Source organism: Biomphalaria glabrata, chromosome 10 (genome assembly GCF_947242115.1).
Source record: "Biomphalaria glabrata chromosome 10, xgBioGlab47.1, whole genome shotgun sequence".
NCBI lineage: Eukaryota > Metazoa > Mollusca > Gastropoda > Planorbidae > Biomphalaria > Biomphalaria glabrata.
Window position 1 is genome coordinate 27483496 of NC_074720.1, and position 22775 is coordinate 27506270.

The window sequence follows — 22775 nt, forward strand, 5'->3', positions numbered from 1 at the left end:
TTTTTTCAGTTGAAGTTTTTCTATGAAAGGTTTCTGAGCTAGAAGGTTTTAAATTCCACGAAGTGACAAGTTCAATAAAGTATTGTAGAAATGTAGAAATGTAGAAATGTTTCTAAGTTGCGAACCAATTATCGTTGAACGAAACATCAGCGAGCAAATGATTCACCAAGTGATTGTTAGCTTTTCAAATCCACCCAACGTTTAAAGAGCATGTCTATCAGGGCCCAGCAGGCGTGTCATTACAGACACCAAACCTGACAAGGGATAGAAGGAGAATGTGATGTAGAGGTATCACGTGACACAAATGCGATCTGACAAAATGGTGGCTTCTATATAGCTCTACTTTCATACTTATAGCATGCTCAGAGCGCTACGATCCAGTTGGGGGGGGGTGAGGGGGGTATCTGGGAGTAGGTTTTCCGTGCGCTCACAACTCGGCAATGGTGTCGAACCTCGAGCCCCCCTTCATAGTTAGCCAAGCCAAGCCAAGTTCAAGCCAAGCCAAGCCAAGCCATTTCAAGCGTACTTAGCCTCTCGACCACGCCTCCCACATGTGAAACAAAAGTGCGTTGTGACAAAATGGTGATATGACAAAACTAGTGGCATGGCTCCATTAGGATGTAATTAATACAAGTGTGATATAACAAAACTAGTGGCATTGCTCCATTAGGATGTAATTAATACAAGTGTGATATGACAAAACTAGTGGCATTGCTCCATTAGGATGTAATTAATACAAGTGTGATATGACAAAACTAGTGGCATGGCTCCATTAGGATGTAATTAATACAAGTGTGATGTGACAAAACTAGTGGCATGGCTCCATTAGGATGTAATTAATACAAGTGTGATGTGACAAAACTAGTGGCATTGCTCCATTAGGATGTAATTAATACAAGTGTGATATGACAAAACTAGTGGCATGGCTCCATTAGGATGTAATTAATACAAGTGTGATGTGACACAAGGGTGATATTTATGTAGGTAATCGAGTTTGCGATCTCCCGTATTCAAGTCTATTTTCCCCAGACGTTTGTCTTAGTCAATGTAAAGACAACTGGTGGGATTGGGACCATCCCAAGAGAGTCTCAAAAGGACGGGGCGTCAGCAGAGTGGAAAATATAAGTGAAATCATAAGTGACAAAGTGACAAGGTGACAAAGTGACAAGGTGGACATTGCTCCTTTCTTTATAAAACTGACCTTTCCCCCCCCCCTCCACCACACACACATTTGTAATAAACAGCCTGGAGAAGTTCCTATAAAGTTTACCGTCAAACGAAATCTTTTCCTCAAGTTGAGATCTACATGTGTGTACTCCTATTAATTACGTTTGAGGACAAATTAAAAAAACAAACCACATCAACAAATGTGTACGAGTATAAAAGAAAATATCTTTATTGTAAACTTTTTATAAAACGTTGCAATTGAGTGTATACACAAGTGTTCAACATTATCAACTCTAGAGTAAAACATCATTTCTAGGTTGAAACATTATCAACACTTTGTAAAAAGATAATTATCAAAAAATTATGTAAAATGTTTATAAAAATATTTTTGATAGAGAACATTGCTATCATAAGAGAATATGAACCAAAGTGTGCTGTTAATAATAAGACAGACTAAATCCCTCTTACATGTAGAGTGACATTCTATTAGGATATAATAAAATCATGAAAGGACTAATACTTTTAAATGCCAACATTAAGACAGATCAGAGCGCAAGGGATTGCTTTGAAGGCCAAGGCTTCTCTCCATGACCTTACACTGGTCTAGCAGTGGACTTCAAATGTTTCTTCTGAAGTTTTTTCCCTCTGGAAGTGGATACATTAAAACAAGACTTCCAATGAAGCATAAATAATCGTTAACTTCATAGAAATAAATGATTCTAGACAATGCAATGCAACGTATGCAAAATAAATCAACACATGAAATCATTCTAGACTCTACTCGTTACAATTGTAACACACGTGCGTTTGGTCTAGCTGATAATACAATATCCTGGCCAGATTGCTCTTCCTAATTAACAATACCATCGTTGATTTGACCCCTTTAAATTCAATTAATTCTTGGTTTTATAAACTTTAATTTGTGTTATATAAAAAGAGCAAGCATTCTCCTATAATTCTGTACGAAAACTCACGATAATGACAAACAAAACTGTGATTGAAGTTTAACCCTAACAGAGTAGGAGCTACACATGTAAACAATGCTGTCAGAACATGGGAAATACTGACGGAGAGAGAGAGAGTTAACTCCTCCTGAGCTTTACTTCCGCTTCCCCAAAGTCTGTCCTTTTCCTAAAACTACATGATATGGACACGCCCACCTCTCTGACCACCTGGACTGTCTACTTAGCCTTTGTTTTGGTCAAGTGTTGGTGTCTATTTATTACAAAGCTTAGATCAACTCTGTCTGTCTGTCTGATAAAAAGTTTGTACACGTTATTTCTCACGCACCCAATCTCGGGTCAAGCTGACATTTCGCACAATTATTTCTTTGACCTGACAACTCAAGAACCAAAATTTAAAACGAAACAACCAGTTAGTTCATCAACTAATGGTAATACATTATTGTGTTTGGTATTGAACGAGTGAAAGATATTGTACTTGACAGATGTAGCGGTATAAGTTGAATCAGTCTCCTTAGAGAATTTGTGTAGAGAATTAGGTCTATCAACAGATAGTTATAAAACCTTCTATTTTCATAAGTACTTCGCTAGCACAGTGGTTAGTTTACTGGCCGTGGAGGCTTGTGCCCTATAGTTCGATTCAAGTCATTTAACTTTTTTTTTTCTTAATGAAAGGCATTTTTTAAAAAAGCGATCACGGTACCATTCAATTAGATACCTCCTTCCCCCCCCCCTCCTTTTTCCCCAACTGGTCCAGACAAGTGATAGCATCATAAGGCATTGAGTAAGATAAAAGCATGAAATTGCGCTAAACAAAAACAGTTGTTAAACGTATTTGTAATCGCACACATTTATTATTGCTAGCCTAAATGTATTACACATTTACTTACATGACTGATCTCAACTGATTGATACAATAACACTTATTGCTAGCCTAGATGTATTACACATTTACTTACATGACTTATCTCAACTGATTGATACAATTGCACTTATTGCTAGCCTAGATTTATTGCACATTTACTTACATGACTGATCTCAACTGATTGATACAATTGCACTTATTGCTAGTATAGATTTATTGCACATTTACTTACATGACTGATCTCAACTGATTGATACAATTGCTCTTATTGCTAGCCTAGATGTATTACACATTTACTTACACGACTGATCTCAACTGATTGATACAATTGCACTTGTTGCTAGCCTAGATTTATTGCACATTTACTTACATGACTGATCTCAACTGATTGATACAAATACACTTATTGCTAGCCTAGATGTTTAACACATTTACTTACATGACTGATCTCAACTGATTGATACAATTGCACTTATTGCTAGTCTAGATTTATTGCACATTTACTTACATGACTGATCTCAACTGATTGATTCAATTACACTTATTGCTAGCCTAGATGTATTACACATTTACTTATATGACTGATCTCAACTGATTGATACAATTGCACTTATTGCTAGTCTAGATTTATTGCACATTTACTTACATGACTGATCTCAACTGATTGATACAAATACACTTATTGCTAGCCTAGATGTTTAACACATTTACTTACATGACTGATCTCAACTGATTGATACAATTGCACTTATTGCTAGCCTAGATTTATTGCACATTTACTTACATGACTGATCTCAACTGATTGATACAATTGCACTTATTGCTAGTATAGATTTATTGCACATTTACTTACATGACTGATCTCAACTGATTGATACAATTGCACTTATTGCTAGCCTAGATGTATTACACATTTACTTACATGACTGATCTCAACTGATTGATACAATTGCACTTGTTGCTAGCCTAGATTTATTGCACATTTACTTACATGACTGATCTCAACTGATTGATACAAATACACTTATTGCTAGCCTAGATGTTTAACACATTTACTTACATGACTGATCTCAACTGATTGATACAATTGCACTTATTGCTAGTCTAGATTTATTGCACATTTACTTACATGACTGATCTCAACTGATTGATTCAATTACACTTATTGCTAGTCTAGATTTATTGCACATTTACTTACATGACTGATCTCAACTGATTGATACAATTACACTTATTGCTAGCCTAGATGTATTACACATTTACTTATATGACTGATCTCAACTGATTGATACAATTGCACTTATTGCTAGCCTGGATTTATTGCACATTTACTTACATGACTGATCTCAACTGATTGATACAATTACACTTATTGCTAGCCTAGATGTATTACACATTTACTTACATGACTGATCTCAACTGATTGATACAATTGCACTTATTGCTAGCCTAGATTTATTGCACATTTACTTACATGACTGATCTCAACTGATTGATTCAATTACACTTCATTAATTTAAACCTTGTTTCTAAACGTATTTGGTTCTTGTCAGTCGCGTTCCCTGTTCATTACCTGAACATTAACTTAGGCCATACATTGGCTACTTAGGTCATGCATTGGCTACTTAGGCCATACATTGGCTACTTAGGCCATACATTGGCTACTTAGGCCATACATTGGCTACTTAGGCCATACATTGGCTACTTAGGCCATACATTGGCTACTTAGGCTATACATTGGCTACTTAGGCCATACATTGGCTACTTAGGTCATACATTGGCTACTTAGGCCATACATTGGCTACTTAGGCCATACATTGGCTACTTACGCCATACATTGGCTACTTAGGCTATACATTGGCTACTTAGGCCATACATTGGCTACTTAGGCTATACATTGGCTACTTAGGCCATACATTGGCTACTTAGGCCATACATTGGCTACTTAAGCCATACATTGGCTACTTAGGCCATACATTGGCTACTTAGGCTATACATTGGCTACTTAGGCCATACATTGGCTACTTAGGCCATACATTGGCTACTTAGGCCATACATTGGCTACTTAGGCCATACATTGGCTACTTAGGTCATGCATTGGCTACTTAGGCTATACATTGGCTACTTAGGCCATACATTGGCTACTTAGACCATACATTGGCTACTTAGGCTATACATTGGCTACTTAGGCCATACATTGGCTACTTAGGCCATACATTGGCTACTTAGGCCATACATTGGCTACTTAGGCCATACATTGGCTACTTAGGCCATACATTGGCTACTTAGGTCATGCATTGGCTACTTAGGCCATACATTGGCTACTTAGGCCATACATTGGCTACTTAGGCCATACATTGGCTACTTAGGCCATATATTGGCTACTTAGGCCATATTGGCTACTTAGGCCATACATTGGCTACTTAGGCCATACATTGGCTACTTAGGCCATACATTGGCTACTTAGGCCATACATTGGCTACTTAGGCCATACATTGGCTACTTAGGCCATATATTGGCTACTTAGGCCATACATTGGCTACTTAGGCCATACATTGGCTACTTAGGCTATACATTGGCTACTTAGGCCATACATTGGCTATTTTGTCTACCAAAAACGTTACTTAACCAATCTTAGGCGATTTATATTTCTTATGTATCCAATCGAGCTGTTTGGAAACGATCTTTAACCCACCTAAGTCTGAATAGAAGAACAGTTTCTTTTAAATCGAAGTCTTTTCTTCAGTATTTATTAGAAAGCTAGGAGTTGGTCTTTTTATTTCCAAATCTTTCTACATCATTCTTTCACTTTGGATTTTTAGCGGCCCCCGTAAGGGGAAAAAGCCGCTATTAGGTTTGTGCAAAATGTCCGTCTGTCCGTCTGTCCGTCTGTCCGTCTGTCACACTCAGATCTCGAAAACTAGAAGAGATATGAAAAATATTATTTCATCATTAAATCCGGCTTGAAAAGTTTAGGTGCAACGGCTACTTTTGGTTTTCTAAAAGCAAACCGTTTAATTTATAAAATTAATTATGCAAGCGATTTTTTCATAAAAATACACCAATTCTAAAACAATTACGTAAATGTAAGGGAGGCAATGTTACAATATGCTAACAAAGATGGACAATTTTTGTGTATTTTCAGTATCACTAAGTCAAATATATTTTTAAAATGTACATGAAATGTTTACAACAAATACAAATAATAGTTAAAGACGTTTTTTCTGGTCAACTAGCTGCTAAAATTAAAAGAAAACATTTCTGTTTGTTTATAAAGGCTAATAATGCACTTTGTATGTAAATATCACGCACATTTTTTTAAATGGACTTTTTATGCAGCGATTTTCGTGCAGTAGCGTAACGTCGCAACATGATCAGGTGCTAAACCAATTCCTTAAACTTTTTTAAAAAATCAGATTTTATTTATTTTTTGTTTAGTGCCCCCATCCGAATAAAAGAAGCTTATTTTTGTGCGTTTTGTCTGTTGGTCGGTCTGTCCGTCACGATTAGATTTAAAAAACTAGAACTCTAAAAGCTATTGAAAATCTGATTTACCCTTTAATGTTCCTCCCATAACATCTCAATAGTTTTAAGTATCTAAAATTGATTGTTCCGGATTTTTGTGTGCAAAACTAATCAACGCCAACAAATGTTTGTTTGCTCTTCTAACTTATATTACATTCAATTTCCATGCTTAAACGTTGCAAAAACACATTATCAATAATATGTTGTTCCGTTTTTTATGTAAATAGCATATTAATGCTAAATCATAATCTCTATACTGACTTATATTTCATTAAGTGTAAAAATGTTCCGGATATTGTTTTATAAAACATGAATTATGCCTAATGATTGTTTGAAATCGCATAAGGCTTTTAAAAAAAAGTAATTTACTAGAATTGATTACTGAAAATTACTTTTTAGACATTTAATTTTCTTGTAAAACATAACATAGAAGTTTTGTAATCGATAAAGAAAGTTCCGGATTTTGTTTCTTACAAATCGTCGCCAGAAATTTCCGAATTTATTTAAAAATCTACTAACGCCAAATAATTGTTTGAACTCCCTCTTCTAATTAATAAACAAATAATCTTCTCATTTACGAAATAATGTTTTTACGGATTTTTATGAAAAATATTTTAACTCACTACTCTCTTACAGTACATTTAACTTTCTACCTAAAACATTAAAAAATCTAATTATCGTTAATATTATGTTCCGATTTTTAAGGAAAACAGAATCCAAACACCAAAGTAAGGTATGAAAATCTCTCCACGTGGCTGTAGTACATCTAATTTTTATACGAGACCATCCAAAAAATTTAATTAACGGTATTACATTTATCTGAAATTCTCTTTTTCTTTTACTATTTATACAAACATCCGGAACAATCTATTATATAAACTTTTCAATTGTGTTCATACCTAAAAATTATTGCGATGTTTTGAAACGTAAAATAAAGGTTAATCAATTTTTAATAACTTTTAGTTGTTTTTTTTATATCAAGATAACGGACAGACCGACTGACAGACAAAACGCAAAAACAATGTGGCTTTGATCCTTTTAAAATAATATCTATTAGAACTCAGTGCACCAATGTCTATGAACTATCGTTAAATATCTCGTGTAAATAAAGACATTTTTTTTTATGGTACCGGTACTAGCCTATTGTGAGGTAATGGAATGTTTTTTCTTTGACGTCATATGAATGGACTCTTTAAATGTAATGTTAAAAGAACGCACTCGGTGCACCAATGTCTATTAACCCTCGAAAAAATTGCTTGTATTAATGAAAACATATTTTAGTCTAACTAAGCCGTGTGACGTAGTGTTTTTTTTTTCCTTTGACGTCACATGGAATGAATTCTTTAAATGAAATGCTAAAAGAACGCACTCGGTGCACCAATGTCTATGAACACTCGAGAAATGGCTCTTATAGATAAAGGCGATTTTTAGTCTAGCTAGGCCGTGTGACGTAGTGTTTTTTTTTCCCTCTGACGTTATATGGAATTAATTCTTCAAATGAAATGAAAAAAGAACTCGGTATAGTAATGTTTATTAAGCCTCGTTATGTGACTCGCGTTTAAAAAAGGAATGATATCTTGATTTAGATCTAATCTAGATTTTTTAAACTAGATCTAGATTTTTATTACAGTATATCTAGATCTGGATTTATATTCTAATTAAAATTATTTTAGAGTCTAGATCTAGAATTTCTAGATCTAGTTTAGACTAAAATAGACTAGATTAAGATGTAGAATTTCAATTTCTAAACTTAAAGTGTAAAAAAAAATTTTCATTTCCAAACGTTTTGATCAATATTGTAATGTTTTAATATACTAAAACTAATCTACTATTTTTTTATTAAATTTAAATTTAAATTTACGGCAAATGAATCTTTGAAACATTATTACTTTTGACCATCGGATGGCTGCCTGGTCGAGCGGTTTGCGCGCTGGACTGTCGTTCAGATTTATGGATGGCCCAGGGTTCAAACCCTGCCCGCTCCCATCCCCCGTCGTCCTGCGGGAGGTTTGGACTAGGAAGTAATTATCTTCAACTCTGAAGGAACATCCGAAACGTGTAAAGCATTTTACATCAAAATTAAATCACCTCTTGAATATTATTTGCGAATATGCAGATCCGACAGGGATCCGACTTCGACGGGGGCCGCCTCTGAGTTTGTGTAACACAAACTCTCTTTGTAATCTTGTTTCTAGTTATGTTGAGATCTTATCTTATAAGTTAGAGACGTTAAAAGAAGATAAATAAGTCCTACGGCAACACTTGCTGGTCTCTATAAGCCTGTGATTTCCTGTCATCTTTTTGAACCCCTGCTTTTCCTGTTAAATCTGTCATTGGAGAAACCTCAAAGAAAGGCTGGGATTTATCTAGCCCCAGTCACATGACTCCAGAAGAACCCCCTTCTCAGCACTGAGGCTGGAGGAAGGAATATCATAATCTACTTGCCTGGTTCCTGAGCTCCCAGATCTACACCTGGAATTGATCCTCAGCTTTCTCAAGAGCACCCGACTCCTGCCTCTACATCTTTCCGTTATGAGTGATTCTATCTTCTAACCACTGCATCCCCTACACAACAAGGGAGTGTAATAATGAACGGTATGGGGGGAGGGGGGATCTACTAACGAGTTATCTTTCGTCTCCACTGCTGTCTTCAGTTACAGCTACAGTCTCCCGACACTGAAACTCATGCTAACAGGCTTGAGCAGCCTGCACACGACAGAACGATCCGCCCCTGAGAGGACAACAATCGGACATTGGAACACTAGAGTTGTTACACAAACATCAGAACACTAGAGCTGTTACACAAACACCGTAACACTAGAGCTGTTACACAAACACCGTAACACTAGAGCTGTTACACAAACACCGTAACACTAGAGCTGTTACACAAACACCGTAACACTAGAGCTGTTACACAAACATCAGAACACTAGAGCTGTTACACAAACACCGTAACACTAGAGCTGTTACACAAACACCGTAACACTAGAGCTGTTACACAAACATCAGAACACTAGAGCTGTTACACAATCACCGTAACACTAGAGCTGTTACACAAACATCAGAACACTAGAGCTAAGTTGCATAAACATTGGAACACTAGAGCTAAGTTACACAAACACCGTAACACTAGAGCAGTTACACAAACATCAGAACACTAGAGCTAAGTTGCATAAACATTGGAACACTAAAGCTAAGTTACACAAACACCGTAACACTAGAGCTGTTACACAAACACCGTAACACTAGAGCTAAGTTGCACAAACATTGGAACACTAGAGCTAAGTTACACAAACACCGTAACACTAGAGCTGTTACACAAACATCAGAACACTAGAGCTGTTACACAAACACCGTAACACTAGAGCTGTTACACAAACACCGTAAAACTAGAGCTGTTACACAAACACCGTAACACTAGAGCAAAGTTGCACAAACATTGGAACACTAGAGGTGAAAAACAGTAAGGCACACCTATCCATACAAGCAGCAGTCATATGATGATTGTTAACTTGTATATCTATGTAACAGTATATATTTAAAAGATTTAGACCTTGCGATCTATATGGCAGATGATGTAAAGGTCATCTGTTTCTGTGACCCACGGTTAACGAGGATGTCATGTGGCCAGCACAACGACCAACCGCCTTTACTTTTCCCTAACCAGTGTCAGGTACCCATTAGAGCTGAGTGGATTCAGAGGCGCCCAAGGATTCCGAAATTAAAAAGCCCAATCTTCACTAGAGTTTGAACCCGGGACCCCCGTTTTGGAAGTAAATCGCTTTATCACTCGGCCACCTCGCTTCCATAGTATATATTTGCATATATAAATGACTCCAGATAACCGTCATTTCTCCGCTCTATCGTTATCTCTCCCGCCGCCCCCTTTCTATATTTTCGTTCCGTTCATAGTTTAGCTTTTCAAACTCAAGTCATCGTCCATTACCTAATGGTACGTCATCTGTGGGCCCTGGTGTCCCAATACCTTACTTATTAAATCAGTACCCTGCAATCATAAACAAACCAGATACACTGAATCATTATGCAATTAAGAACTTACCTGACACACTGAATCCTGAACTTTAAGTTATCAATAAGGACTTTGCACCTGGAGTCATCTCCAATTTGAGATTGTTTTATAACGGTGATGGCGCTAGTCAAAGTTTCTATGGCGCTGTAAAAATCCCCTGGTGAAGATCAAACAGAAGTCCACTAGACATGTGCTGAACTAAATGAGAAGACTTTTCATTTTAATTTCGTGTCAAGTAAATTGTGGACAAGGTAAACAACCTGGTCCTGTAAAACTTATGAATTACAATCATACCTGACAAAAATAATGACTTCATGAACTAGAAATCAAGTAGCAGTATCAACTCGTTGTCATTTTGCAGATTAGATTAGAACTTTAGAAACATTAATTTTAGATTAAGAAACTACAACAGACACAAAGTAGAGCAGGTAGATTTATAACAAAGGAATAACTTGATTAGAGTCAATGGATTGACACCCTCATCAAGTTCATTAAATTTAAATACCCTTTTGGGAACAAAACTCAAAAGAAAAGTAGCAATTATACCTAAAACACTGAACCAGTATCTTCAAATACAATAACAAAACTTCATAAAATACCCAGAAAGGCACAACGATTAAATCACATTAACCGTTCCATATGCCATAACAAATTTCATAGCGCTATTAGAGCATGGAATGGGTTGAATGAATCAGCCAGGAAAACCAACGACCTGGCAGAGTTAGTAAGTCATTGATTGACATGCAGGATAAGTTGGACACGCGTGGGACGTAAATGTCTTCTTTTTTGAAGTGGTCTCTCTGTATTTTTAAACATGAACTCTTATTGCGAGAGAATTTAATTTTAACTCTAAATGTGGTACGATGCCATAGGAATTCCTCATATATTTATATAGAGAACTGATGTACCCAATACTATTTATTAGTCATTTAGAGAACTAATGTACCTAATGCATGGTTCAGAAACAAAAGATACACACGCAGCTAAATCTTTTCTTTTTTTTCAAAGTGACAACTTTATGTGTATAGCTCTTTATGGTTTATGTTTAACAAAGCTTATATCAACTCACTCTTTCCCTCTGCCTGTATGGTAAAAAGTTTGTACACGTGTTTTAACACATAGTTACTTCTCTTTGCTAATAGAGTTGATCCCGACTTTTTAAAAACAACTAGTAATAAATGATTAGAGAAACTCGTGGCAGACACAAATAGCAATATGTTTCTTGCTATCAAATACTGATGTTCGTAACAGCCCTTAATGAATAGCAGACACATACTACTTTAACATTCCAGAATATAAACTCTGTGACTTAATACCAAGGTTAAAAAAAAAAAGATAATATCACGATGTAAAGAGAAACAAAATACTTGAGCTCACAATGATAAAGCTACTGACTCTCTTAATACCTAAGTATTACAGTAGTACTTAGAGCGACCTACTCGCCTAACACTTCAATATAACTTCTAACTTTTATAGCGATTGACTGTCTTAAAACTTTAAGGGCGACTTGCTCTCAACTTGACCGTTGAGTGACTATAAAGTGATTGTATACAGTCTATATCTCATACTGTGCTTACTATGTACACAAAAGTCTATGTCTCATACTGTGCTTACTATGTACACTAAAGTCTATATCTCATACTGTGCTTACTATGTACACTAAAGTCTATATCTGACTAAATATGATTTGTATTTGTATTAAAGCAATGAGTGACGAACTTGAAAGTAGATATAGGTCATATTCCCCATGCTGATACCTGACGCATGATCTTCAATAGCTTGTCGGATAGCTCCTCCAGTCACTTGTCTATTTTGCTCAAACAGATCATCTACAGGACCTGCATTAAACCTAGAAACAGACAAAAGATGAGAAAAGAAAAATCCAGGGGCTATCGTGGTAAAACATGGAGCAACTTTTGATTGCAAGGTAACAGATTATGTTCAACATTTCACACCAGCTACAATACATAAAGTAAAACTACACTTTTGTGTTCAGAACCAAATAAGATCATTATCAAATTTGAAGGAATAAAACTACAGCAACTAAAACATAACATAGGCCTACTTTTCAACCCAGAAATACTGTTCAGTTCCATTCTAGGTGTGTGAATAGCTATTTTAAATATGTATCAGTGAAAAAAAAGCCTTCAGACTAGCTACTGCTTAAAAAAAATTCGATTCTTGCAGTATTCCTAATGAATATTTTGCGGAACATTAGTTGCAGTTCGGTGCCTAGTATATATATATATATATATATATAATTCTCTTTATGGCTCAACAGTTTGGACAAGAAGAAGTAATGGAAAGATCACTCTTTTATTTGTGCAAGTTAGACTAGAGTTACCCCACGTAACTTTAGCGGAGAAAAGAAAAAGAGAGGGGGGGGGGAGAACAAGTAGTATTCATCCGTCACTAAATAGCAGGGCCGGACAAACCATTGTGACCAAAAAGTCATAGAAAAATCACTCTTTTATTTCTGCAAGTTGGACTAGAGTAACCCCACGTAAGTTTAGCGGCGAAAACAAAGAGAGGGGAGTAGAACAAGTAATCTACTCTGTATTCAACCGTAAATAAATAGCAGAGCCGTACTCAACCATTGTGGGGCCCTATGTGAAACAGATTTCGCGGGGCCAAGTTTGGGTAGAAATACGGATAATAAGTGAAAATTAAGAATTTTTTTTGTATTAGAAAATAAAAATTTGTCTTTACATTTTATTCAGTCTTTACTACGTACAGAATTACTTTACGAGCCTTGCGTGTAGCAAAGTCATAGAGTATATCATAATAATTCTATTTCCTACATAGATCACGCTCAATAGCAAGAATTACCAAATGTTTCACTCTATCTTCAAGAATTGTTGACCTCAAGTAATTCTTCATTAGTTTGAGGCGCGAGAAGCTTCTTTTACCAGATTCCACAATTACGGCTATTGCATAATGCCGTTTGTTTGGGTTTTTTTTTTTTGACGTTTTCCATATTTAATGACACCCCAAAATGACAATATTTGTATATATAGTATAAAAGATTTGTATGAGTTTTCAAAAGATTTTAATAAATTCCGGAGATTTCCAGGACTTTTTCGTATATATTTTGCAATTTCAGGAGATTTCCAAAAGATCCTGGTAAATCAGGAGGCCGCTGGAAATCTGTTATAAGTTATAAAATGGTTTAATGTAATCATTTATACACTTAGAATTATCTCGGGTCCTAAGAAAAGTGCGGGGCCCACTGCGGTCGCATATGTTGCAGTGGCCTAAGGCCGGCCCTGCAAAATAGCGGCATATGCTACTCCGTTGGTGGACTAGTAGAACAATAAATCCAAACTTGATACTGGATTAGCATCACAGAAATGAGAGAAATTATAAAAGTGAACGTGAAATTGGAGAATGTCTTTCCATAGGAACTAAATATCCAATTATTTGATTCCTGTTCAGTTTCAATCTGCACGACGAAGTGGCAGACTCCCTCAGTCACCAGGCGAACTAGGGATAATGTCGTAGAAGTGAAATGAATGCTTGGTGATGTCCGCTCCCCCTCCCCCCCTCCCAATCAGTTTTCCTTCTTCACGCAGGTGATGTATCCAAAGGAAGGGCCGATACAGTTTGTGATCAGTAGCGTCCCTTCCTTTTCCACTGTGTACTACTATGTGCTGCTAGTTGTATAAAGGTCGCCGTCGGCTTCTGATTTTCAGAGTATATTTGGGTATGGCTGCAAGGCAGCAGAGGTTTCAATTCAGAGGTTTCAATTCAGAGGATTCAGTCTCCTGAGTGGGTAGCCATCCTGCCTGAAGCTTACCAACTAAGGCGCCGGTTGCTTAAAGAAAGACAAAAGGAGCCGTTGCAAGATCTTGAAATTTCATGAAATCGGATTTGAACTCTTTTCCAGTTTTTTTTTTTTTTTTTTGGATTTAAACGGGGCAAACAATCAGACCATACAAATCTAAAAAAGGCTTTTTTCCTTTCGAGAGGCATCTAAAAAGACGACATATCGACATTTTCCCCTTTTGGAAGATTAAAATATTATTGTTAGTGAAGAAAGCATTGTGTGTTTTTTTTTCAATAGGCCACCATCAAATCTGTATGTTTTCTCAATTTGTTTATGCATCTGTTAGCATAGCAGAAAACATAATACTGAACAGTGTGGGTGCTAGGACACAGCCTTTATTTTACCCGTTTGATACTTCGAAGGGCTGTGATGGTTCTCCACTTTCTTGGACACGAGCCTTCATGCCATCATGAAATAGTCTCACCATGGATATTAATTTTTGTGGACAGCCATACTTTGACATGATCTTCCAGAGTCCTTCTCTGCTAACAGTGTCCAATGCTTTTGTTAGGTCGACATATATTGAGAACAGGTCAGCATTTTGTTCTTGACATCTTTCCTGAAGCTGCCTTGCCGCAAAGATCATGTCAATGTTCCACGCTCTTTTCTGAACCCGCACTGGCTTTCTGGGAGTAGACCATGTTCTGGACGTTGTATGATTTAGTAGGATGCGTGCGAGATATTTCCCAGCCACATAGTAGTAACTAGATTCTAACAAACCTGTAAAGTGACGGTCTTTCGTATACATTTTCTATGATGTTAAATGGAGGTATGGGATCTTCAACACGGGCTGGAACTGGAACTGGGGCCGGAGCTGGAGCTGGAGCTGGTGCTGGAGCTGGTGCTCGTATTGGGGCTGGTCGTGGATACTATGTAAATTAAAAATAAAAATAAAATGTAAGGTGACTGTCTATCGTACATATTTACCATGCTTTTAAATGGAGATATGGGATCCTGAACAAGGGCGGAGCTGGTATTATGTTGGGGCTGTATAAATTGATAATGTAAATGAGACTTCAAATTATAAAAATTAAAATCATGCCTAGGCTATGTGTGTATTAGCTTCAATACTTTATGATCAAAGCTATATTTGGAGCTTGTATCCTGTTTCATTGACTTTTAATTTTAAGTCCAAATAGCAAGATTTGGAAAGTCCTCCTAAGATTCGAATCTCTGTGTTCCCTCTTGTCACGTGGGGTATGTTCTTGTCACGTCGGGCATGTTCTTGTCACGTCGGGCATGTTCTTGTCACGTGGGGCATGTTCTTGTCACGTGGGGCATGTTCTTGTCACGTGGGGCATGTTCTTGTCACGTGGGGCATGTTCTTGTCACGTGGGGCATGTTATTGTGTATTTTAATATTATGTATTGATGAAATTAAGATATCTAGCCACATATCAAAGAATAAGCGCTAAATAAGTTTACAAAAGTAGCACCTCAAGACAAGTCCATGGAATCTATGTGCTACACTATAACATTCTACAAACTTACAAATATATTTTGTTCAAACTTATGTTTAAATGGTGAATGAAGGACATTGTGAGACTGCAGTTGGAAACGAAAAAATTTAGGGTCAAAAGACATTTTAAGGAATAAAACGTAACTTCAGAGGAATTTCGATGCTTACAGTTTTCCAAATCTATAAATTTCAAGGATTTAAATATGGGGTGGGGATACAATTGGATGATCGAACTGTGTTTTAAAATACACATTTCTCAAGAACTTAAATGGCTAAAAATGTTATGGATTAATAGTTTAAAAAAAACAACTTTGGAGGGAAAAAAATATATTTGGAGTCAATACAATTTTGTGAAGTTTCTAACGTTTTTGAGGCCTAACATTTTGTCATGATGAATCTAGAGGACTACAAGATTGTGAGGTGAAACTTATACGAAATAAACATTGTAGAATTAATACTTTAAGAGGTAAACATATTGTTATAAACCTGGTGGTGGCACAGATGGGGGTAGTGGTGTGAGCGTAGTCAGCCGACGCAAATCGCCCCAGGCCAGCGGTAGACGAGCGGTGAACCGTGACGAGTTACGACGATCGGCCGAGACGAGTTAACAACATGAAGGTTCGAGTAGGATCGGCGTCGTGAACAGAGCTAAGGAGCGTCCCAGAATAGTCGAGCGACGTTCTGTCCGGTTCTAGAAGGCCAGTAGGGACCCTATATAAAGAGCGGAGGTGTCGCAGTCAAGACGGTTCAGAAAGCGGGTTCACGACAGGAGTTCAGAACACGGTCGACTACAGCACAGTTCAACGGTGTGGTTCTGTACGGAGCATTACGACGGTTCAGTGCGGAGTACTGTCAAGTACAGTTGAGACGAACGGCGTCTTGATCTTGGTCTGTGATCGAGTCCGACACAACGAGCCCAAGTGTGTGAAGTCAGTCCCGAACTGTTGAACCCAGTGCAAGCCCGGAACGAGACGGAGAGGCCAGTGCAAGACTTGATACGGCGGAACGGTGTTATCGGAGAGATATTTGTTATCGCAGAGCTATTTGTACTGTTCTACGTGCTGCCAATTGTACAGTATTGGCTGTTATTTATGGACATTAAACCTTTACGTTATTTTGGAGCCCTGACTTGTCAAGTTCTTTAAGTTGGTGGTGTATGGTGCAGTTTGCAGAGAGCCTGGATAGTGAGATTCGTAACAACTGGTGTCAGAAGTGGGATCGGATCGGAATCGGATTGGATCGGATCTACTATGGCTCGTCTGAAACTGCTGTACGAACTTGAATTTAGAGAACTGAAGGAAGAACTCCGTGGACGAAGGCTGAAGGTATATGGTAACAAGGAAACTTTACAAGCACGCCTCCGAGAAGACATGTTGGAAGAAAAAGAAGATCCGGACACATATCTTTTTGAAATCGAACCTAACTTGCTGGAACAGCTCACCAGTATCATGCAGGAACAGATGGCAGCTATGCAGGGACAGATCGCCAGTAGCAAACAGGAGCAGATTGCAGCTATGCAGGGACAGATCGCCAGTAGCAAACAGGAGCAGATGGCAGCTATGAACTCGGGGCTGGAAAACACCAATTCCAAGATAGATGCCATGAACACCAAGATAGCCGCCATGAACCAACGCATACCTGCTGTGGAGGAGAGAATCATCAACTCAGACGTTCGTTCAGATGCTAAAGCCAGAGAGAGGAGCCTTGGTTATGATCATGAGGACCCATTGAAACCTGACGAAGCCGTTGAGAGACATATGCAAGTCGAGAGATACCAGCCAGGTCCGAACCTAACAGACGTTGGTCCAGCTGCCAAGACTGGAGAGGAAAGTCCTGGTAGTGGTAAAGAGAATCCAAGGCAGTCTGACGTTGACATTGATTTACATTTGAAAGACGAAAGTCATCGACAAGGTCTGAAACCAACAAGTGATTGGCCCGATACTGAGACGAAAGAGAGAGGTCCTGATGGTGGTGAAGAAAGCCGAATGGAGCCTGAAGCCGAAGACGAGGGACCTTTCCACGAGGAGTGTTGCCAACCTGCCCCACGAACATGCCCTCCAGACAAGGCTGAAGATGATGACCTGTCCCACAATTCCCTGGTCTGTGGATTTGAAGCCCATCCCAGTCCTTCTTCGCAAAGCCCTATGAAGCCACCTCTTTTGCCAACGATCTTGGTATCCCCAGCCCTTACATCCTATACCTCTCCATGTGTCAAGTGGCTGTCCTCAGTACCGACCGACAAGAGAGCGATGCAACCACAACGTCACTGCAACAAGAGGACGATCAACTGGAGGAAAAGAAGAAGGCGACGTTTGCGTAGTCCAACGTGCATGGTGATTCTACCAAGAAATAACTGCAGCCACATGAAGACCAACTGGCGGAGAAGAAGAAGAAGGCTACTTTTGTTGAGTGCAACATGGATGACGATGCGCTCACGAGATCAATGCAACCAGATGAAGGCTAACTGGAGGAAAAGAAGAAAACGTTTTCTGAACTCAACGTGGATGGCGATGAAAGCACGACGGCGAAGCAACCAGGTTAAGGCCAACTGGAGGAAGAGAAGGAAGCGACCATTGCTGACTGCAACATGGATGGCTCCATCAAGCTCAAGAGGCAAGCCAACTGCCACTGATCGACCCCCGCCTGCAGCGATGAAACTTTACAGACAATGTCATGATGTTGATTCTGTCCGGGACGGACAGATCTAAGGAGGGGCAGTGTTATAAACCTGGTGGTGGCACAGATGGGGGTAGTGGTGTAAGTGTAGTCAGCCGACGCAAATCGCCCCAGGCCAGCGGTAGACGAGCGGTCAACCGTGACGAGTTACGACGATCGGCCGAGACGAGTTTACAACATGAAGGTTCGAGTAGGATCGGGGTCGTGAACAGAGCTCAGGAGCGTCCCAGAATGGTCGAGCGACGTTCTGTCCGGTTCTAGAAGGCCAGTAGGGACCCTATATAAAGAGCGGAGGTGTCGCAGTCAAGACGGTTCAGAAAGCGGGTTCACGACAGGAGTTCAGAACAAGGTCGACTACAGCACAGTTCAACGGTGTGGTTCTGTACGGAGCATTACGACGGTTCAGTGCGGAGTACTGTCAAGTACAGTTGAGACGAACGGCGTCTTGATCTTGGTCTGTGATCGAGTCCGACACAACGAGCCCAAGTGTGTGAAGTCAGTCCCGAACTGTTGAACCCAGTACAAGCCCGGAACGAGACGGAGAGGCCAGTGCAAGACTTGATACGGCGGAACGGTGTTATCGGAGAGATATTAGTTATCGCAGAGCTATTTGTACTGTTCTACGTGCTGCCAATTGTACAGTATTGGCTGTTGTCACCGTGTTATTTTATATATTATGAATGTGGCTGTGGTTATCAATGTAGGCGTGGTGGTGACATTAGGTTCTTGTTACAGATCACAGGATAATGAAATGACGCTGGGTGTAGCAGACACAATAAGTTTAATATAACACCACATAGTGAATACACCATACAATTCGACCCAGGAATGGTCAGTATTAATCCAACAGTAATATACGAATATCACAACTTAGTACTTATTCTATAACCAACTACTTTAAACATCTAACTCTACTGCTTATATCTTAAGTGACTCAATACAAGTGCTTGCTACAAGATCTCTATGTTGACTGACTGCCTTTAACTCTCTGGTTCACCTAAGGTCAAAAGTGTTCACCTTAGTGCAACATGGGTTGTGAATAAGATTCACAATATGGAATTAACATACACAATATAGAATTAGGGTTTCTACTCTATGGCACCAACTTTGAGGTGGTGACACTGTTATTTATGGACATTAAACCTTTACGTTATTTTGGAGCCCTGACTTGTCAAGTTCTTTAAGTTGGTGGTGTATGGTGCAGTTTGCAGAGAGCCTGGATAGTGAGATTCGTAACAATATAAAAATTATTTGTAGTGAATAATACAACGTAGGGATACAAATGTAGGGATACAAATGTAGGGATACAAATGTAGGGATACAAATGTAGATAAAAATTGTAGAGGGATAATATTTTGGAGGGATGAAAATGTATAGACATTGTCACAGTAGTTAGTATGACATTGAGAGCGACGCGTTATTCTATGTTGTTCAAAGCCCGCTGCTTTCTTCTAGGGCAATGATGTCATTCTGCTATTAGAAGTTTTGTTTAGTAGGCTTATTGTTTTCCATGCCGCCTTGACATGATGTGACGTCAGATGCCTACACTTATTTTGGGGTTGCATTTCGCCATCTTGTACTTGATAGACAAGCTGTACTTTGTGTGGTGCTGAATATTTCCTTTGCTTGACGATACTTGGCCATATTGCCTTGGATTTATTCCTGGGTTGGAGTCGTCTATCTCATCGTTGATGCTGTGGGTTCTGGTATTACTATGGACATTGTTGTCGTCATCTTTGTCAGTGTTGTCGGTCAGAAGAATCTTATGACATTCATTGAATGCTACTACCAAGATTGATGTTCATTGACAATTTATGAATTATTTGTTACATCGATAAATCTTAGGTATATATTATGAGGGTATGTTGTTGTTGAACTCATTATCAGTGCTTTGTCAATGTTTTTAAGCCACATAAATAAGGTGCTTACTTTATGAATGTTTCTTAAGTACTTGCTATGAATGTATTTCTTCAAATGTTTGACATAATTCAACACGTTCCTTCAGAGTTGAATATTATTTACTTCCTGGTCCAAGCCTCCCGCAGGACGACAAGGGATGGCAGCGGGCAGGGTATGAACCCGGGACCTTCAAGAAATCCGAACGACAGTCCAGCGAGCCTTTGTAATCTTCATATTTATTTCCAATCACTTATCATTCACATTCAATATCATTGTGTAAATAGTGTGTAAATATTGTTATAAACCTGGTGGTGGCACAGATGGGGGTAGTGGTGTGAGTGTAGTCAGCCGACGCAAATCGCCCCAGGCCAGCGATAGACGAGCGGTCAACCGTGACGAGTTACGACGATCGGCCGAGACGAGTTAACAACATGAAGGTTCGAGTAGGATCGGCGTCGTGAACAGAGCTCAGGAGCGTCACGAGGGTTGTAGTCATCTGACACCCAGAATGGTCGAGCGACGTTCTGTCCGGTTCTAGAAGGCCAGTAGGGACCCTATATAAAGAGCGGAGGTGTCGCAGTTAAGACGGTTCAGAAAGCGGGTTCACGACAGGAGTTCAGAACACGGTCGACTACAGCACAGTTCAACGGTGTGGTTCTGTACGGAGCATTACGACGGTTCAGTGCGGAGTACTGTCAAGTACAGTTGAGACGAACGGCGTCTTGATCTTGGTCTGTGATCGAGTCCGACACAACGAGCCCAAGTGTGTGAAGTCAGTCCCGAACTGTTGAACCCAGTGCAAGCCCGGAACGAGACGGAGAGGCCAGTGCAAGACTTGATACGGCGGAACGGTGTTATCGGAGAGATATTTGTTATCGCAGAGCTATTTGTACTGTTCTACGTGCTGCCAATTGTACAGTATTGGCTGTTATTTATGGACATTAAACCTTTACGTTATTTTGGAGCCCTGACTTGTCAAGTTCTTTAAGTTGGTGGTGTATGGTGCAGTTTGCAGAGAGCCTGGATAGTGAGATTCGTAACACTGGTGTCAGAAGTGGGATCGGATCGTATCGGATAGGAACGGATCTACTATGGCTCGTCTGAAACTGCTGTACGAACTTGAATTGAAAGAACTGAAGCGAGAGCTACGTGATCGAGGGCTGAAGACAAGTGGAAACAAAGAAACCTTACAAGCACGCCTCCGGGAAGACATGATGGAAGAAGAGGAAGATCCAGACACGTATCTTTTTCAAGTAGAACCAGATATGGAGGAGCTCTTGAGCTCAATGCTAGGAAACATCAATTCCAAGATAGATGCCATGGACACCAAGGTAGACGCCAAGATAGATGTCATTGTCTCGGGAATCAAAACCGAGTTAGTGGCTTTGAACCAACGCATACCTGCTGTGGAGGAGAGAATCACCAATACTGATGTTTGTCCAGATGATAAAACCAGTGAGAGGAGCCTTGGTGGTGATCATGAGAACCCATTGAAACCTGACGAAGCCGTTGAGAGACATTTGCAAGTCGAGAGGTACCAGCCAGGTCCGGACCTAACAGACGTTGGTCCAGCTGCCAAGACTGGAGATGAAAGTCCTGATGGTGGTGAAGAGAATCCAAGGAAGCTTGACGTTGAAGTTGATGGACATTCACACGATGAAGGTCATCGACCAGGTCTGAAACCAACAGGCGATTGGCCCGATACTGAGACGAGAGACAGAGGTCCTGATGGTGGTGAAGAAAGCCGAATGGAGCCTGAAGCCGAAGACGAGGGACCTTTGCACGAGGAGTGTTACCAACCTGCCCCACAAGCATGCCCTCCAGACAAGGCTGAAGATGATGACCTGTCCCACAATTCCCTGTCCTGTGGATTTGAAGCCCATCCCTGTCCTTCTTCGCAAAGCCCTATGAAGCCACCTCTTTGGTCAACAACCTTGGTAATCCCTGCCCTTACATCCTATACCTCTCCATGTGTCAAGTGGCTGTCCTCAGTACCAACAGACAAGAGAGCGATGCAACCAAAACGTCACTGCAACAAGAGGACGATCAACTGGAGGAAAAGAAGAAGGCGGCGTTTGCGTAGTCCAACGTGCATGGTGATTCAACCAAGAAATTACTGCCGCCTCATGAAGACCAACTGGCGGAGAAGAAGAAGAAAGCGACTTTTCCTGAGTGCAACATGGATGACGATGCGCTCACGACATCAATGCAACCAGATGAAGGCTAACTGGAGGAAAAGAGGAAAACGTTTACTAAATTCAACGTGGGTGGCGATGAAAGCACGTCGTCGAGGCAAACAGGCGAAGGCCAACTGGAGGAGAAGAAGGAAGCTGACTGCAACATGGATGGCTCCATCAAGCTCAAGAG

At 39.5% G+C, this 22775-nt stretch overlaps 1 protein-coding gene across 4 annotated transcripts in view; it reads right to left on the reverse strand.

Annotated features, from left to right (window-relative positions):
- Positions 1-1372: 1372 nt before the first annotated feature.
- LOC106050356 (cleavage and polyadenylation specificity factor subunit 6-like) overlaps positions 1373-22775 on the reverse strand; it is a 32313-nt gene continuing 10910 nt past the window's right edge. For 2 of the 4 annotated variants that reach the window (XM_056045356.1, XM_056045355.1), the window contains 4 exons: positions 15096-15244; positions 12307-12398; positions 10580-10706; positions 1373-1812 (listed from right to left, as the gene is read on the reverse strand). In XM_056045356.1, coding sequence (XP_055901331.1) covers positions 1761-1812; positions 10580-10706; positions 12307-12398; positions 15096-15244 — 420 coding nt within the window. In that variant the 3' untranslated portion in view covers positions 1373-1760. Of the gene's footprint in view, positions 1813-10579; positions 10748-12268; positions 12399-15095; positions 15245-22775 lie in introns of all 4 variants that reach the window. The other 2 variants (XR_008780387.1, XR_008780388.1) reach the window with 2 other exon arrangements.